This window comes from Camelina sativa, chromosome 4, assembly GCF_000633955.1.
Source record: "Camelina sativa cultivar DH55 chromosome 4, Cs, whole genome shotgun sequence".
Lineage (NCBI taxonomy): Eukaryota > Viridiplantae > Streptophyta > Magnoliopsida > Brassicales > Brassicaceae > Camelina > Camelina sativa.
In genome coordinates this window covers 15,297,616-15,315,460 of record NC_025688.1, presented here as the reverse complement: position 1 = coordinate 15,315,460, position 17,845 = coordinate 15,297,616, and the positions used below count along the sequence as shown (strand labels likewise).

Genomic DNA, 17,845 nt, shown 5'->3' with positions numbered 1-17,845 from the left:
CTCGGTGGTCACCATCTTCATGATCTTTCACAACTCTCTCAAAGAACTCATCAAGATCATTCGCCGTCTTTTCAAGCTGACCATCTAAACCGCGGATCCGATCAACCCATGCAAGCCATGGTACATAACTCCCAACACTGAACGTCCCAAGTAGCTTGCTTAGTCTCTCCATTAACTCCTGAAAATCTGTTTCATCACCGTATTTTCGTCCCAAAGCAACTCTACATATCACATCGTTCGTTAAACTCATCAAGATCTTGCTTAGATTTACCGGCAAAGAACTCGATCTCCGGATCTTTTCCATCATCAAACTGATCTCTTCTTCTCTCACTTCTCGAAAGGACCGTACCATTTTGTTGCTGAAGAGGTGGAGGACGCACCCACTCTTCATTTGCCTCCAATACTCTCCATAAGGAGCTGATGCCACATCATGCCTATCGTAAAGAAGTTTCTCGAATATTTTTGAACGAGGACGGCTCGCGAAAACACGGTCATGCGTCTTCAAAACGTCTTTAGCCACTTCAGCGGAAGATACTATAAGAACGGGGACACGGCCAAAGTGAAGGAGCATGAGAGGCCCGTAACGGTGGCTGAGAGAGCATAGTGATCGGTGAGTGTGGCGGCCGAGCTGATGAAGGTTTCCGATCATCGGAAGTCCCGGTGGAGACGGAGGTGTGTTGCTGTTCTTCCCTCTCTTATGTATTTTGAAAAATATGATGGTAATAAAAATTATTGAGCATAGCAGAAACATCATACTCATCATTTGCATGTCTGGATTCTTCAAGTTCTTCAAAATAAAATGTTTTTGTGAGGAGTTTTTAGTTTGTGATATTTTGGACTTATTTACCTAACAAGCCAAGTTCTCTACGGTAGTAAGTATTATCCACTCAATTTTTTGGAGGTATGTATGATGTATGATATGCATGCCGTCTGGTTTCTTTATATGTTTACTTTGTTCGAGATTTTTCTTTTGGTCCTTTTACGATTTACGTGTCTTCTTTTGGATTCATAACAAATCTAAGTGCCGATTGTTCAACAAACAATCCTCCATGAATTTTAAATGTCCTAATACAGTACGTCTAAAAAATGTTTAGACTTATTAAGATATGTATATAAAAAATATATCTATTATGAGGCAGTAACATAAATAACGTAGATCATAACAAATGATTATAGATTTGTTTTTATTTGTGACTGAGAAAGAGAGAGAGAGAGAGCAAACTCTTTTGGTAACGTGTCAGAAAGTTTACAACGAGTAAAACACGGAAGCTGAAGTGCTACCACATATAGTGTTGTGTTGACACAATGACACACACAGTAAAATCGAATTCGTTACCACAACAAGGGGCTTCAATTGGTAAACAGTTAGGATTTAATCATAGTTCGAATCTCCATTTTGTAATTACCAAACTCATTTTTAAATAGTTTTCGGTTTAGGATAGTCACCAAAAGGACTGACTTAGAAAGGGGAAAAAGCTAAATGAAAATTCACAGATTTACAAAAAAAAAAAAAAAGGGGGGAAAGCCCAAGGTATACAATATTTCATAAGTCATCATAATAACACCATGAAGTTGACTTGAGTAAGCAAAATAATTGATTAGAACTCACATGACACAATAAATGAGAAGAAAATCAAATAAAAAAACCAGATCCATGGCGCGAAAAGAGCAACGACCCACACCTTTGCCACGTGGTCTTGTCCTGTGGATCTGAGTGTCCAAATTAGAAGAAAGATAAGAAGAGAGAGTTTAAACACTCTACACCATTATGATCAGCAAGCTGTAAAAAGCTTAACCTGATCGGTTTTAATGGCAGAACAACAATATTAAAAATTCAACCAAGAACATCTAATTCATCATTTAATACACATACAAAAGAACAGCTAATACTAACAGTTTACAGAAACTTCTTTAATATTGACTAAAGTTTTCTCCCTTTTCTCAAGAATCCTCTGTTTTTGACTTGCAAGTAACCAAGAAAAAATGCGAGAAGACGAGAAAAACTCCGAGGAAGAATTCGTCGAAGTCGATCCCACTGGTCGCTATGGCCGGGTTTGTTCTTCTTTCATTTCATATATTATCAAAGTAAATAATCTTCCCATTCTAATCTTTTTTTTTTTCTCATTTTTTTGTCAGTATAAAGAAGTTCTAGGCAAAGGAGCATTCAAACAAGTGTATCCTTTTTTCATAGATCTGTGTTCTTTGTTATTACATGAAAAGATTCACAGACAAAAACTTTTTCTTTGATTTGAGAATTATTCAGATACAGAGCATTTGACCAACTTGAAGGGATCGAAGTTGCTTGGAACCAAGTTAAGCTAGACGATAAACTCTCTAGCTCAGACAATTTAGATCGTCTTTACTCTGAAGTTCACTTACTCAAAACCCTTAAACACAAAAGCATCATCAAATTCTACACTTCTTGGATCGATCACCAACACATGACCATCAACCTCATCACCGAAGTCTTCACCTCCGGAAATCTTAGACAGTCAGATTCCTCTCTCATTCTTTTTTTTTCAACTGATTATTTTCATGTTTTACAAACCCTTTTGTGGATCCACTCGAATGTTTTGATTGTTTTTTTATAGGTACCGGAAGAAGCATAAGTGCGTTGATCTAAGAGCATTGAAGAAATGGTCAAGGCAGATTTTAGAAGGGCTTGTTTATCTTCATAGTCATGATCCTCCTGTGATCCATAGAGATCTTAAATGTGATAATATTTTCATTAATGGCAACCAAGGTGAGGTCAAAATTGGTGATCTCGGGCTAGCCGCTATTCTTCACCGTGCTCGCTCAGCTCATAGCGTCATTGGTTAGTTCTTTAAGCTTGCTCTCAAACTCAAAACCCCTTTTGTTGTGAAACTAAAATTGTGTGTTTGAAATTGTTAAGGAACACCTGAATTTATGGCACCGGAACTCTATGAAGAGGACTATAATGTACTAGTCGATATATACGCGTTCGGAATGTGTTTGCTCGAGCTGGTAACGTTCGAGTACCCGTATTCCGAATGTACAAATGCTGCTCAGATTTATAGGAAGGTTACATCGGTAATGATCTTTTTCTCAATCTTATATCCAATCAAAGAATTAATATGATATTTTTGTCATATAGTTGATCCATTTTTTTTTCTCAATCCTTCTTAGGGGATCAAACCAGCCTCACTTTTGAATGTGACTAATCCGCAAGTGAGAGCATTCATAGAGAAATGTATCGCAAAGGTTTCAGAACGCTTGTCTGCCAAGGAACTACTTGATGACCCTTTTCTAAAATGCTACAAGGAAAAACCCGAAAACGTTAGCTTTCACAATGGTAACAATCAATATCTTTGGTATTTATTTCATATATCAATTGGAAACAGTTGCATCATTTGGACTTCTGATATGATTCCTATTGACTCATACTTCTACTGTAACTTGATGCAGAAAATGGCTGCAACGGAAGAGGAATTGAGGATGTCTTAGATTCTACGGTAGGTTTAACTGTAGAAGGCCAACGTAAAGACCTCAACACAATCTTCCTAAAACTACGAATCACCGATTCCAAAGGTTCCATTCTTTTTTGCTTTGACTAATATCGAAAACCATCATATTGAATCTTGTTTTGACATAATTATAACATTATTAAAACAGGTCAAATCCGAAATATTCACTTCCCATTTAACATAGAGACAGACACATCTTTCTCAGTCGCCATCGAAATGGTCGAAGAACTAGACTTAACCGATGATCAAGACATCTCAACGATAGCTAAAATGATCGATGTAGAGATACATTCACACATCCCCGACTGGACTCCTTCTCGTCTTAACGGAGATGATTCAGCTATACACAAATGCTTGTCTTCTCCGCTGCATTTAGACAGATTCCCTTCAGGGAGAAAATTCTGGTCCTCTCCTAAAGCTGGAGCTGGAGATTCACGTTCGCCCTTCGCGCCACGGTCTAATTCAAAGCTTTCTTTATTATCACAAGGACCGATCAGTCAAGATGTTGGGGTTATAGTAGAGAAACTTGAGACTCTGTTGAGGAAACAGAGAGAGGAGATTGAAGAGATGCAGAGAGACCAAGAACGTATTGTTTCTGAGTTTTTGAAAGAGTTTCCTCCTGAGGTATGTGAAGAGGCTTTGGTAAGATTACAACTCAAAGATTGCGATAACTTACTATGTTAGTTCGTTTGTAACATTACATACTCTCGTCAAGATTATTATTTTGGTTTTGTAATATTATGTGGTACTAAAGGTACATGTGTAACGAAATTGTGAAGACTATTTGTTGAAAAATCTAATAGTAGTTGTCGAAAAATATTTTTTTTCTAATTCAACGATTTTTTTGGAAAAGCTGAGGACGAATCTAGTTCAGAAGAGTCGAGTGAAGAAGAAGGTTGTAAATCACACTGGATTGTTCTGAACCAGACTCGTGCTCATCCGACTCTTGTGAACCTGATCAGAGACTCAGAGTTTCTCTTCTGGTCCATGCTCGCTTCTCATCAGTCATCACCTTAGAAGAAGACTACACGGTTCATATTCTGGTCTCTCTGGCCTTTTATGGGTACTAGTGTCTCTTAAATAGCTTATGCCACAAGATATACTAGAGCTGACTGGACCCAAATATATGGCATAAATGGGCTAAAGGCCCAAATTAGAAGAAACCCAACTTGAATATAACATGGCATACACAAAAACGCAGCGTTTTAGGAGGCTCTTAAACCCCCTAATTGCATTTTTGCTTAAACCCTATTATTGTCACTATCTTCACTTCGATTTCCTTCTTCCAAGAAACACAAAATCACAGTAGTAGCAGCTGTAGCCATGTACAGATCAAAGGCAATCCTGTCTTCTCTTCGAAACGCTTACTCGCAGATCTCCACTCGATCGTATCTAATCCGAGCTCAGGTGGGTGTTTCCTCAAACTCGTCTTCGCCTCTCGATTCATTTGCAATCCCTAGTCGATTTCAGTGGCAATATCGCACCTTTACTTCGAAACCAGATTCTATGCTTCAGTTAGTGATGGAGAATGATTGGTCTAAGGAAGTAGAGGAAGGGTTGAGGAAACCAGGTATGTCTTTAACCCACGAGACTGCAATTTACGTTTTGAGGAAATTGGAGAAGAGCCCAGATAAAGCTTATTGCTTTATCGATTGGGTTTTGCGAGATTCAGGGCTTAGTCCAAGTTCTCCACTTTATAGTATTATGTTGAGGATTTTAGCGCAGCAGAGATCTATGAAGCGGTTTTGGATGACTCTGAGTGAGATGAAACAAGGAGGGTTTTATTTAGATGAGGATACGTATAAGACTGTTTACAGTGAGCTTAATAAGGCGGAATCAAAAGCAGATGCTGTCGCTGTTGCTCATTTCTATGAGAGAATGCTTAAGGATAACGCAATGTATGTTGTTGCAAAGAATGTTTCTGCTGCTGTTTTGAAGGTTGATTGGGGTTGTGAGGTTGAGAGGGAATTGCAGGAGATTAAACTTGTCTTGTCGGATAATTTTGTTATCAGGGTGTTGAAGGAACTAAGGGATCATCCCTTGAAAGCTTTGGCTTTTTTCCATTGGGTTGGTGGTAGTTCTTCTGGTTATCAACATAGTACCGTTAGTTATAACGCGGCATTGAGGGTTTTGGCTAGGCCTAACTCAGTTACGGAGTTTTGGAGTGTTGTTGATGAAATGAAGACCGCGGGGCATGAGATGGATCTTGACACTTATATAAAGGTTTCAAGACAGTTTCAGAAATCTAGATTGATGACTGAGGCAGTTAAGCTTTATGAATTTATGATGGATGGTCCGTTCAAGCCATCTATTCAAGATTGTAGTCTTCTGTTGAGGTCTTTATTGGCTGGTCCCAACCCGGATTTGGATTTGGTGTTTCGTGTTTCGAGGAAATATGAATCAACTGGGAGTTCTCTCTCAAAGGCTGTTTATGATGGAATCCATAGGTCTTTAACCAGTGTAGGTAGGTTTGACGAAGCTGAGGAAATTGTGAAGGCTATGAGAAATAAGAGTTATGAACCGGATAACATCACATACAGCCAACTCGTATTTGGGCTTTGTAAAGCTAAGAGATTAGAAGAAGCCCGAGGAGTCCTAGATCAAATGGAAGCACAAGGGTGCTATCCGGACATTAAAACTTGGACTATTCTGATCCAAGGGCACTGCAAAAACAATGAACTGGATAAGGCCTTCGCGTGTTTTGCCAATATGCTAGAGAAAGGGTTTGATATTGACTCTGATCTGCTTGATGTCTTGATAGATGGGTTTCTTATCCAAAGCAGGATCGAGGGGGCGTGTAAATTCCTTACGGAGATGGTGAGAAATGCTAATGTAAGACCTTGGCAAAGCACTTACAAGACTCTTATAGACAAGCTGCTAGAAATCAAGAAGGGCGAAGAAGCGCTAGATCTTCTTCAGATGATGAAGAAGCAAAATTACCCTGCATATGCAGAAGCTTTTGATGGATACCTTGCAAAGTTTGGGACTTTGGAAGACGCTAAGAAGTTCTTGGATGTGCTAAGCTCCAAGGATTCTCCTTCTTTTGCAGCTTACTTTCATGTCATCGAAGCTTTCTATCGAGAAGGGAGACTTGCCGATGCAAAAAATCTTCTCTTCATATGTCCCCATCACTTTAAGACACACCCTAAAATCTCTGAACTCTTTGGTGCTGCAGCTTGAGATATTATGTCACTTAATTGTTCTGCAGAAATATGGTCATCGCATACAACTACCAGAATATAACGAAGAGGTCTTGCTGTTTAAAAGTCTTCCCATTCGACCTCTTTGGACTCTGGAGTAAAACTCTAAAACTGTCTTCTCGAATAATGGCCATTCCTCTGTTTTACGTGCTGCAGGGTAATGAAGAACCAGTTTATAGTAAGCTGAATTTGTTGTAGGCTTTGTTGATGGAATTGAAGGATTTTGTGGGATTGTTCATAAACAGTTTGCATTTATTTATTTATTTTGCAATTGTTGAGTTCCTCTCTCACTTTCTTGTTTTCTACAACTCATTATTAAATGAAATTTTTATCAGAGGATGCAGTTATGGATAGAGGTCTTGCTCAAGCCCTGGTAGGTTAGGACATCTCTAGTAAGAATTTGACAATAAGTGGAGAGCAAATGAAGAATCATTCTTCTTGCTTACATCTACATTGGGTATAACGTAGAGCCATTGTTTAAAGGATCCAGATGCTTTAACTTGGAGAATTTGTTTCTAGATTTAGAATGGAAATGTATTCAAATACACATGACTTGTTATTATGATTCTTAAATCACAATCAAATTTGGTGTGATTTTGCAATGCTATTTTTAAAAAAGAGAGTGTGAATTTTAGTCTACATGAAAAGTCATAAACCTCTTATCCGAATATTAACCCTCTCCAAACCTGTCTGCTTCGGCCATGTGAGGTTTGTTCCAGAAGTCTGATAAGCTTACGTGTTACTTCTTCACACATGCTGTTGTCTTATTATTATCTGAAAGAAGAGAGAGCTCACAAAGAGTCATCATACCATAAAATGTCACTTCAATCATTGTACTCAATTTTCAGCTAAGTATTGTGGTCTTAGACATTTTTTTTTTTTTTTTTTTTTTTTTTTTTTTTTTTTTTTTTTTTTTTTTNGTTTCTCCATACATTGCAAAAACATTTCACGAAAATTTTCAAAATGCTTTATATATAGAAAAAGAAAAATTGTGTAATGTAAACACTATTGTTTTTGGATAATCGACCGATAAACAAAATATGTCATTGTGGTTCAGATTTTGGCAGTTAATAGAGGATTGATGATTGATCTGTATAGTGTTGTGTGGCCGAATCAGATTTAAACTTTGAAAAATTATGGTTTATGTTGAACAGATCGTTATAAAACATACCGGGACCGATTGAACTGGTAAAGAGTTTTAGAGACCTATCACAGCAGCTTTACCCGAAACTAACCAAGCAGAAGATGGCGAATCAAGAAAATAAGAAAGAAAAAAGCAATTAGGATTCAGAAAATGATGCAAAGGAAACAACTTTTGACATGGAAACCGTTTATTTGATGCTTAGTTTTTTCGGGCACGTATCTAATCTTGTGTGTTGTTGTGACAGTGACACTGACATTTAACCAGTTTATTTACACCAAAGTTAGCTAAGTGTCCACTTTGGTCTTAACATTTTCTAGTCCTCCAAGTTTTTATTTTAACTGAAAAAGGTTAGAAGATTGGTCGGCTTAATTAGTAATGTTGTGACATTGATTATGAGATTTTTTGCGGTTAATGAAACTGAACGCATCGAGTAATTCGAATTCTTCGAGAAATAGTCAAATCAAATTTGACATATCATCAACAAATTACTATTGTTCACAATTTTCTTCGGTAAACAGTCTCTCATGGTATGGTCTAATGGTCACTTCAAGTTTGTTCTACTCATTCATTCAATTATATCTTTCCTTTTCTAAATCTGATATTAACGAATGACTGTTTCAAGCTTCAGTCCAGTCCCTTTAGCTTATGGCTGAACTTTAAACAAAATCTATTTGTCTATTTCGAATAAAGTTTTGGTGCTGAAACCACAATTTTTTTTTCTTTTCCGTTAAAAATGCGAAACCGGTAATTATTAACAAAATGTACAGGAATCCAGTATCGTTCTAATCACTTTTGAAAAAAAAATAATAATAATATTAAAAAACTTTTTAACAAAGCGACATCTAGATGCACAAACTGACTTAAACCTAACAAACATCTAAATGTTGAACATGGATGACATCCATTATATAAAATCATCGACATGTCTTTCAATACACTCATTCTGAATATAAATTGGTCAAGTACTTCTCAGTTCTACGTTTTTAGCCCCGAAAAAGTGTTAAGACTAGCTCATAAATAAGTCCACCACATCTTCGTTTAGCATTTTAGCTTAATCTTAATTGCGTTTAGATGAAGACCTTGGTCAAGTCAAGTCGTTCCTCAGTATAGCGTAGTCTTTTGTTGTTGTCTCTCTTTGGTCAAATCCGTTTAACAGCCAATAACTGTTCCTTTAATTAACTGTTGGGTTGATCCTTTGCAGAACCGAATTAAAGCGAAATCCGCGTTTCAGAATCCCAACTCCTCCAATCGTCATTATAGGATAATAAAAATAAATAAAGGTCTTGGAATGTATTTTTTTCCGTTTTTCTAATGGTTGTGTTTGTTTCAAGAATAGCATAAAAGTATAAAAACTGAGTTGGATATATGTCATCCTGACTAGGGTAAGACAAAAAAAAAAATTAATAAAACTGACGAACAAAAAACAAAATGGAACGTTAAGGAAAATACAAAAAAAAACACTGCCGAGGAAACCAAAAAAAGAAAAAGAAAAAAACTCTAAAGAGGGTACACGTGTGAGAAAACACATCCACTGATCCACACAAACACACACGTATACACGCATCTGACTACGACACGTTTCACGTCTGGAACGGTCGCAACGTACAACGTATTCAATTAAAATAAAATTAACCGACGTCGTACGTTTTCCCCACACATATCTTAACGGCAAAGTTAACGGTTCATAACTGCCGGGAATAAAAAATCGCCGTCATCTTCTCCGTTTTAATCACCGCCAAAATTCTCACTAATTTTCATAATTCTTCATAAAACAACAACACACCATTTTCTACAATTATTTCTTAATCCTAAGGCATTATGTGATTTTTCTCCGTCAACGATGTTATTGAAAGATGAGTTTAGAGTCTCTGTTGTGAACACGGCAGTTACAGCAACGAGAATATTCACCAGTTCTCACACGGAACCTACTGAGAAGAAGAGTCTCCGCCGAAGGAGATGCCAAACAGTATCGCGGCGGTGATGGAGAAGCCACGACGGAGAATAACGGCGATTTCGGTGATAGATCTCCGCTAGATCGTGGCGAAGACATCGGCTTCGGAACCGATAAAATCGCACGGATCTTGCCTCCGTGTACACGATCGTATACTTCAACGATATTGAGAAGATCTTCGTCTGATCTGATTGAGATCAGTGTCTCGAGATCTCCGTTTGGTAATTGACATTTTAATTCGACGGCGTATCCACAAAACTCCTCCAATTTCGACATTAGCTCTGTAGAAGTCAAATCAAATTCGTTAAATCGAGGAGGTTAAGATGGAAAATTGAAATTGGAAATTGGGGGAAAAAAAAAATTGAAACGGACCTGTGAAAGAGATGGAGTGATGAACGGAGAGTACTCTGGTGAAACCGCCGACGTAACGTAGCTTTCCGTCGATAGAACGAGGGAGGATTCTGCCGCTGTAACTACAGAGGAACTTGAGAGTGTTGTTGTTCTCAGATATGGCCACCATTTTTAGAAGCTTCTTCGAAATGTTTCCTTCTCTGTTTGTGTTTTTGGTTTTTCTTAAACCGAGAATTATGGTGGTGGAAGGGATCGTATATATAGGTAGGAAATGACGTCATAGTGGGGACTCAGACTCACTCTTATATATAGGGAAATTGAAAAAAATCTTCAATTCATTTGTCGAATAAGAAGGGTGTTTTGGACAAATTTATTGTTTTACGTTATCGAATATTCTTTCTTTCATTGCGTTAAGCAAAGAAACCGAGTTGGTGTAATCGGAAAACATCCTATTTACCCCTCAAAACTACTATATCGTACCGATTATTCCGGGAATTTTGACCTTATACTAGAACTCCTTCCAGTTTATATCCTTCTTCTAATTCCTCCCGAATTAATACTTTTATGTCTATTTCCTCTTCCGCCTGGATTTACACGGTTTTGTTACTAAACCCGATAGAAACTCATGTTAAATCGGTATGAAAGCAATTTATAATCCGGTAACATTTAGAACCCGGCCCAACTCTTCTTCTTCTATCTTAGTAAGAATCCGATAACTCCAAATTCTTACTAAGAACCCTAAAAATCGAAATTGAAGAAAATCCAAATTTGTCTCTCTTTCTCTCAAAATCATGAGTAATATTTCTGGATCTTCGAGTAGTTCGACAAATGTCCACGAAAGAGGAAGAGTTGTTGGTGTACCTAAGAGATGTTGGTGTGGAGAAGCAATTGTGGCCAAAAATTCAAAATCCGACCATAACCCAAATCGACGATACTTTCGTTGTGTGTATGCAGCTGGAAATAAGGTAATACAGAGTAGAACTTATTATTTGGCTTATGAATATTGATAAGGTTCTAAACGATAACCAAATGAATTGTCCATGGTGTAGCTTATGAATTACAATCACGTTTTCAAGTGGATCGATGAGGCTTTGTTGGATGAGGTGGAGACAATGAAAGAGTTCATATCAGAGACAATGAAGGTTGAGAAGAAGATGCAAATGGAGCTTGAGAAGAAGATGGAAATGGAACTTGAGAAAATGATATTTGAGAGGATTGAAGATATAAAAGCTGAATTTAAATCAAGGATGAATAAGATGATAATTGTTTCAGTATTAGGTTGTATGATCATCTTTAGTCTAGTTAAGCTAATATGATGAAATTGTATGTTGTTTTCTATGTTGGTTTTGTATGAGACAAAATATTTTTAAGAGATGATGTTATCTTGTTTGAAAATACATTCATGTTCAAAAGAGTACATCCGACCATAGTTAATAATAAGGTTCAAAAGAGAGACAGACCATACAAAGACAGAACAACATATGTTCTGAAACAGGTCATAAAACCAAAAAAAAAAAAGTCCTACTTATGCTAATCCTCCATCCCACATTACTTCTCTTGAGTGAGACAACCTTGAGAAGATTCCACTTGAGTTCCACCCTACAAATTTAATCAAATATTAGAATTAATTTAATAAAACAAAGAACCATTGTTGTATCACAAATGAATCAATTTAGAAAGAAAACTAACATGTGTTGTATTCTTCTTATTCTTCTTCTTCTGGTGGTACCTACAGTTATGATCAGCTGCACCACAAATCCCACAATGCATGATTCTTTTCTTTTGCTTTGGTTGCTTCTTGGTAGGTGACTCATTAACACCTTTCTTCCTCTTCTTGTCGATCTTCTCATCGTCCGGCTTTGGAGGTGGATACACATTTTCACCCCCAGTGGAAGGCCAAAAGCGTGGACCTCTTTGTGGAACAAGCCCGTCTGTGTAGTTCTGTCTCCACTTAGCAGTTCTGAACCATTCACACACATAGTCTTCAGCTACCAATGTCTTCTTGATCATCAGTCCGTAAGCATGTTCGCATGGGATTCCACAAATCTGAAACTTCATGCAGGTACAAGTTCTGGCATTTAAACAAACTCGGTGTTTATCGTATCCCAAGTAAACTTCATACGCTCCATTTGTGCTGGGAGATACAAAGCATGTAGAAGCTGCCTTATGCTCATCAGCAAGGAAACGGGTCACATAAGGAGTGCATAATCCTGCCACATCCGACCATATAGAGTACATATAAATGAATTAGAATAAAACATATAAATGAATAAGAATAAGAGTGTAGTCTTACTAACCTTCATGTGAATAAGAAATAGCAGACCGTTTAGCAATTCGAACCATGGCAAGCCTTCTAACAATCTCCAACATAGCCACAAATGTTTTTTCTCTCGCCTTGTTGATTGTATTGTTGAATGACTCCACTGAGTTGTTTTCAACATCCTCACAATAGCTGCCAATCTTGTGGAATGCCCTACACCATGTCTTTGGTTTAGTCTTCATGACATCTTCATAGACCTTGCTATCATATGCGTGAATCCTCTCCAATCTCTCTTCGTAATCTCTAGTGTTGTAGCTCCAAGCTAGATCCCAAAGCAGTTTCTTCAATTGCTTCTTGTCTGGATGAGTCTTCTTTAGGTTACCATAAATGTGCCTAACACATTTACGATGCTCAATCTTTGGTAATTCTAACTCAACAGCCTTAATCAATCCCTGAAACAAAGTTAAATTCATTAGAAACTGATCCAAATCACACAAAGCATAAAACATAACAAAAAAAAAATACCTTTTGGCGATCAGAAACCATAATGTAACCATCTCCATCACCTAACTCCAAGTCTATCTTCAGCCTATTCACAAACCAGCTCCAATTATCTGTGTTCTCAACCTGAACAACACTCCATGCTATTGGATAGATAGCATTGTCTGCATCTCTTCCTAAAGCCACCAACAACTGACCCTTAATCTTTTCCTTCAAGAAGCAACCATCAACCCCAATTAGTGGCCTGCAGGTTTTTTTCCATGTTTTCCTAAGAACATCAAAGCAGACATAGAATCGCTTAAACACATCATGACCAGCGTCATTCTTCACCGTATCAATCTCTACCACAGACCCTTGATTTGCTTCCAATATCTCAGCTCCATAGTCTCGAAGACGTTCAAATTGAGTGTCATATTCACTCGCTATCCATGCCAATGCCTTTCTCCTAGCAGCTTGACATTGACCTCTCGTAGCTGATATCTTCCACTTCTCCATTATGGTCTGTTCCATCTTTAAAGGCATGTAATAATCTGGTTCTTCTCTAATCTTATCAAGAAATAACCTAGCTATGACTGGGACCTTAAACATCTCACATTCTCCATTAGGCACACAAACATGGGTGTTCGTGTACTTCGTAATCCTCCACATCGACTCATTATGAAGAGACGCAGCATAAACTTTCCATTGACATTTTCCTTTAGCACCAACACACCTAAACCCAATTCTATCTCCATCGTACCTGTATTGCTTCAGATTACAACCTGTTGCCAGTGCATAGTCAGTCACACACTCCTTAAACGCGATTCCATTGTAGAAACTCTGCCNTATCATGACCAGCATCATTCTTCACCGTATCAATCTCTACCACAGACCCTTGATTTGCTTCCAATATCTCAGCTCCATAGTCTCGAAGACGTTCAAATTGAGTGTCATATTCACTCGCTATCCATGCCAATGCCTTTCTCCTAGCAGCTTGACATTGACCTCTCGTAGCTGATATCTTCCACTTCTCCATTATGGTCTGTTCCATCTTTAAAGGCATGTAATAATCTGGTTCTTCTCTAATCTTATCAAGAAATAACCTAGCTATGACTAGGACCTTAAACATCTCACAATCTCCATTAGGCACACAAACATGGGTGTTCGTGTACTTCGTAATCCTCCACATCGACTCATTATGAAGAGACGCAGCATAAACTTTCCATTGACATTTTCCTTTAGCACCAACACACCTAAACCCAATTCTATCTCCATCGTACCTGTATTGCTTCAGATTACAACCTGTTGCCAGTGCATAGTCAGTCACACACTCCTTAAACGCGATTCCATTGTAGAAACTCTGCCCTTTATACATTATACCATCGCCACGAACGATCGGTGTCCCCCCACGCGCAGCACCACCACGAACATTACCCTCAGACTCATCGTCACTCTCTGGATACACGTTATGACGAATTGATTCCTCCGTTTCTGTAAAATCTATCGCAAGCTTATCGATGTGAAATTCATCTCGATCCTCGCCTTCCTCGTTGAACTCCACTCCAATAGGTGGATTAACAACGGGGACTAACGCCATCCCAAGAGCCCAGAGCAAGAGATAACAAAATGATTCGAAGAAAGAAGAATCAATTTAGGGATCTAGGGTTCGTCGATGGAAAGGGAAAAAACGATTTGGGGATTTTTGGGTTTTTTAGGTTAAGTGATCTAATCGGGTTGTAATCGGGTTGTAATCGGGTTGTCAATTGGTTAATAATGGTTTAATTTGGTTATTTTGGTTAATAAGAATTGTCTGTCGGTTAACTAAAACAGTAAACCGTGTTAACCGAGGTCGATGGGAAAATAGATGAGAAGGTTAATTTAATTGGGGAAATAGACATAAAAGTATTAATTCGGGGGGAATTAAAAGGAGGATATAAGCTGAAAGAAGTTCTAGTAGGAGGTCAAAGTTCCAGGGATAATCGGTACGATATGGTAGTTTTAAGGGGTAAATAGGATAAAAGTGGCTCATATTTATTGGCTATCATTTATTAGTTAATGACTTAATGTTGATTCGTTGTAATACAATCTCAACGCCAAATCTTCCCATGTGAATGAATGAATGAATCGTGTGTTTTTTTTTTTTTTTTTTCTTAAAGTAATGGAAGAATTATTTATATGATTGACGGTTCATATAATTCTAATGCATGAATATCGAACAATTTATATTACATGAAGCTTATAATAGACTTGGAAGTTGGAACGTAGCCAGCTATTATCAAATTCTTGAGTTTTGTTGGAGACTGGAACCTGTTTGAAGCTTTTTTTAATTATCACTCATACTATGTACTTTTCCATGTGTTACTTTTATTTATTTTTTGAGTATTTGGTCTAATTAAGATTTATAAAAGAATATGATTGTAGCCTCTTTAGATATTGGTAGTTTTGATTGATCAAGTCTTAATTTGCTAATTAACTTGTTTTATCTACATCGAAATCTCTAATTCTCTATATCATACACTAAAAAAGTTAACCAGAGAAGAGAATAATAAACCCCTGAAACCATATATATAAGAGCATAATGTTTTGTTTGGGAGAAACAGAGGCGAAGAGAGAGCTACGTCGGTTTATTATTTCTTGGTTTAACTTACGCATCCGTTGTTGAGCATTGGAAGATATCATTCTATGGATCAAGTCTCCATCACCTATTCACAATGATCTCCGGTGCTCATCTTCTAGTAAAGGTAGTCGAGTATATCTATTAGCTTAATTACGGAATCTAAAAGGTGCTGTCAAAATCCAAAAGCCTAATGCTAATCAAATTCCAAAGCATCCAAGTGCTAATCCAAATTCCTAGTCGTGGCGTTGCACATGGTTAAGTCTCCTTGGATACATATTTCATTTATATTTAGAAAAACAAATTAGTTACTATTCAATTACAATTGTAGAATTATTTATCTGTTACTGATCTTAACCGAATCAAATTATTTATAACTGCATAAACCCCTCTAACCGAATAGTCTAACCGTCCCCAAAGACCAAGTTAAAGAAAATATTTGACTTTTTAAAGATATTATTAAAAAAAAAAAAGGTATAATACTAAAAGAAGAGTAACACTAAAAATCAAACTAAAAATCAAATCTCTCTTCTTGGCGGAAAAAGTAAAAAGAAAAAAACAAAAGCAGAGAGAAAGAAAATGGAAAACGCGGCGAGCTTAGCGACGGGCCCCGACGGACGTAAACGGCGGGTGAGCTACTTCTTCGAGCCAGAGTTCGGCCAACCAAGGGAACCCTACGCCTACGCGAGCCATATCGCTAACAGCCTCATCTTCAAACACGGCCTCCACCGTCATATGGAAATCTACCGCCCAATCCTCGCCGGCGTTTCCGACTTCTTGCGGTTCCACTCGCGGGACTATATCGATTTCCTCGCCTCCGTCACGCCGATGACTCTAAATGATCCTTCCTTCTTGCTTAACGTCAGGCGCTCGCGCTTCTTCAGCAATGACGTGTACATGGACAGAGAGATGAACCTTTTTGATTACTGCCGTGCCTACGCTGGTTGTTCTTTAACCGCCGCCGCAAAAATGAACCGCCGAGAAGCTGATATCGCTATCAATTGGTCCGGAGGGATGCACCGTGCCAAGAGTGATAAGGCTACTGAGTTTTGCTTCGTCAATGACATTGTTCTTGCGATCCTCGAGTTGCTTAAGACTTTCATTCTTTCAAGGTAACAACTCTTTCTTTGATCTTGAGGCTTAGAGTCTGCTTCTATCTTCAGATGTAGGCGTTGATTCATGAATCTTTGATTGATGCATCGTTGTTCAGAATCTTGATGTTTGCTTTTCTGAATTTTGTTGTTGACAGAGAGTTCTGTACATAGATATTGGCTATCACCGTGGGGATGGAGTGGAAGAAGCATTTTACGATACTGATAGAGTTATGACTGTTTCTTTCCACACTGATTCCGACTCTTTCACGTCTTTCCCAAGATACGGATACGGATACGGAGACAGGAGAGAGTTGTATTCTCTGAATGCACCGTTAAAAGATTGCCTCAAGGATAAAAGTCTTGGCAATTTGTTCAGACCTGTTATCACCAAGGCGACGGAAGTTTATCAGCCAGAAGTTGTTGTTCTTCAGTGTGGTGCTGATTCATTAGCTGATAATTGGCCTGGTAGGTTCAACTTGAAAATCAAGGGTCACGGTGATTGCCTCCAGTTCGTAAGATCATTTAATGTTCCTCTCATGGTCTTGGGTGGTGGAGGTTCTGAACCTCGCTTTGTTTCCCGCTGCTGGTGCTACGAGGTCTGTTTCTTATCTCTTTGGTAACTTTTATTATGTGTTTTTCATATCAGTTCTTTTGATGGGTTTGTTTTTCTTGGTCCTTTGTTTGCAGACAGCTGTTGCGGTTGGGGTTGGGGAACAACTTGAGAACGATCTCAAAGTCAACGAGTTTTTTTACAAGCCAAACTTCAAACAAGATTTAAACACACCAAGAGATATTGAGATTCTAAGGTAATCTCAATGTGGTGTCCATTCACAACTTTTTACTTTTTAAAAATTATTTGGCATTCCTCGTCCTTGTCTTATCTAATTATGGAGCTATAAGACTTAACTTGGTGAACAAAATAAAAAGAAGACTAAAATTACTTGTGCCTTTGATTACAGGAACGGATTGCTACGGAAACTTTCACAACTAATACACGTACCTAGTGTACAGTTTCAAGACACTCCATCAATGAGTCAAGCCACAGAACCGGTAGAGCTATAGCCATTCATTCATTGCTGTTATATCTCTCTTTCTTTTCTGAGTTACTTTTGACTTGTGAGGCTTTTAAGATTCACATCTCATATCTGTAGGCGGAAGTCGACATGGAGAAGAGACAAGTTCTAAGCAATTTGAGGCGATCCAAGCTGTGAATTAGACTCTGACGAGGATTGACATTTTCTCAGATAAGGCCAATGGGGGTAATAT

At 38.0% G+C, this 17,845-nt stretch overlaps 5 protein-coding genes across 5 annotated transcripts in view; 3 read left to right on the top strand and 2 right to left on the bottom strand.

The window, feature by feature from the left end:
• Nucleotides 1–892, bottom strand: part of LOC104780639 (cytochrome P450 71A26-like) — an 11,225-nt gene extending 10,333 nt beyond the window's left edge. Inside the window, exon 1 of the mRNA XM_019244677.1 lies at nucleotides 3–892. Coding sequence (XP_019100222.1) covers nucleotides 3–769 — 767 coding nt within the window. The 5' untranslated portion in view covers nucleotides 770–892. The remainder of the gene's footprint in view (nucleotides 1–2) is intronic.
• LOC104780638 (probable serine/threonine-protein kinase WNK3) lies at nucleotides 1,759–4,300 on the top strand. Its single transcript, XM_010505154.2, has 8 exons — nucleotides 1,759–2,052; nucleotides 2,137–2,174; nucleotides 2,264–2,491; nucleotides 2,592–2,815; nucleotides 2,894–3,051; nucleotides 3,148–3,313; nucleotides 3,427–3,549; nucleotides 3,634–4,300. The coding sequence occupies exons 1-8, from the start codon at nucleotides 1,984–1,986 to the stop codon at nucleotides 4,167–4,169; spliced, it is 1,542 nt and encodes a 513-aa protein (XP_010503456.1). The 5' UTR covers nucleotides 1,759–1,983; the 3' UTR covers nucleotides 4,170–4,300.
• LOC104780637 (pentatricopeptide repeat-containing protein At3g48250, chloroplastic-like) lies at nucleotides 4,752–6,944 on the top strand. Its single transcript, XM_010505153.2, has one exon. The coding sequence runs from the start codon at nucleotides 4,809–4,811 to the stop codon at nucleotides 6,663–6,665; it is 1,857 nt and encodes a 618-aa protein (XP_010503455.1). The 5' UTR covers nucleotides 4,752–4,808; the 3' UTR covers nucleotides 6,666–6,944.
• LOC104780636 lies at nucleotides 9,529–10,447 on the bottom strand. Its single transcript, XM_010505152.2, has 2 exons — nucleotides 10,153–10,447; nucleotides 9,529–10,061 (listed from the first exon to the last, which is right to left on the bottom strand). Exons 1-2 carry the CDS (start codon nucleotides 10,298–10,300, stop codon nucleotides 9,673–9,675), a joined length of 537 nt encoding a protein of 178 aa, XP_010503454.1. The 5' UTR covers nucleotides 10,301–10,447; the 3' UTR covers nucleotides 9,529–9,672.
• LOC104783891 (histone deacetylase 7-like) lies at nucleotides 16,065–17,790 on the top strand. Its single transcript, XM_010508994.1, has 5 exons — nucleotides 16,065–16,597; nucleotides 16,737–17,175; nucleotides 17,267–17,385; nucleotides 17,539–17,629; nucleotides 17,731–17,790. Exons 1-5 carry the CDS (start codon nucleotides 16,065–16,067, stop codon nucleotides 17,788–17,790), a joined length of 1,242 nt encoding a protein of 413 aa, XP_010507296.1.

Excerpts from the sequence above, each read along its gene's own strand:
- LOC104780636 (XM_010505152.2), bottom strand. The coding sequence starts at position 10,300 with ATGGTGGCCATATCTGAGAACAACAACACTCTCAAGTTCCTCTGTAGT. Across the intron at positions 10,062-10,152 it reads TCACTCCATCTCTTTCACAG|AGCTAATGTCGAAATTGGAG; the intron begins GTCCGTTTCAAT and ends TGACTTCTACAG.
- LOC104780637 (XM_010505153.2), top strand. The coding sequence starts at position 4,809 with ATGTACAGATCAAAGGCAATCCTGTCTTCTCTTCGAAACGCTTACTCG.
- LOC104780638 (XM_010505154.2), top strand. The coding sequence starts at position 1,984 with ATGCGAGAAGACGAGAAAAACTCCGAGGAAGAATTCGTCGAAGTCGAT. Across the intron at positions 2,053-2,136 it reads CCACTGGTCGCTATGGCCGG|TATAAAGAAGTTCTAGGCAA; the intron begins GTTTGTTCTTCT and ends TTTTTTTGTCAG. Across the intron at positions 2,175-2,263 it reads AAAGGAGCATTCAAACAAGT|ATACAGAGCATTTGACCAAC; the intron begins GTATCCTTTTTT and ends AGAATTATTCAG.
- LOC104783891 (XM_010508994.1), top strand. The coding sequence starts at position 16,065 with ATGGAAAACGCGGCGAGCTTAGCGACGGGCCCCGACGGACGTAAACGG. Across the intron at positions 16,598-16,736 it reads AAGACTTTCATTCTTTCAAG|AGTTCTGTACATAGATATTG; the intron begins GTAACAACTCTT and ends TTGTTGACAGAG. Across the intron at positions 17,176-17,266 it reads CCCGCTGCTGGTGCTACGAG|ACAGCTGTTGCGGTTGGGGT; the intron begins GTCTGTTTCTTA and ends CTTTGTTTGCAG.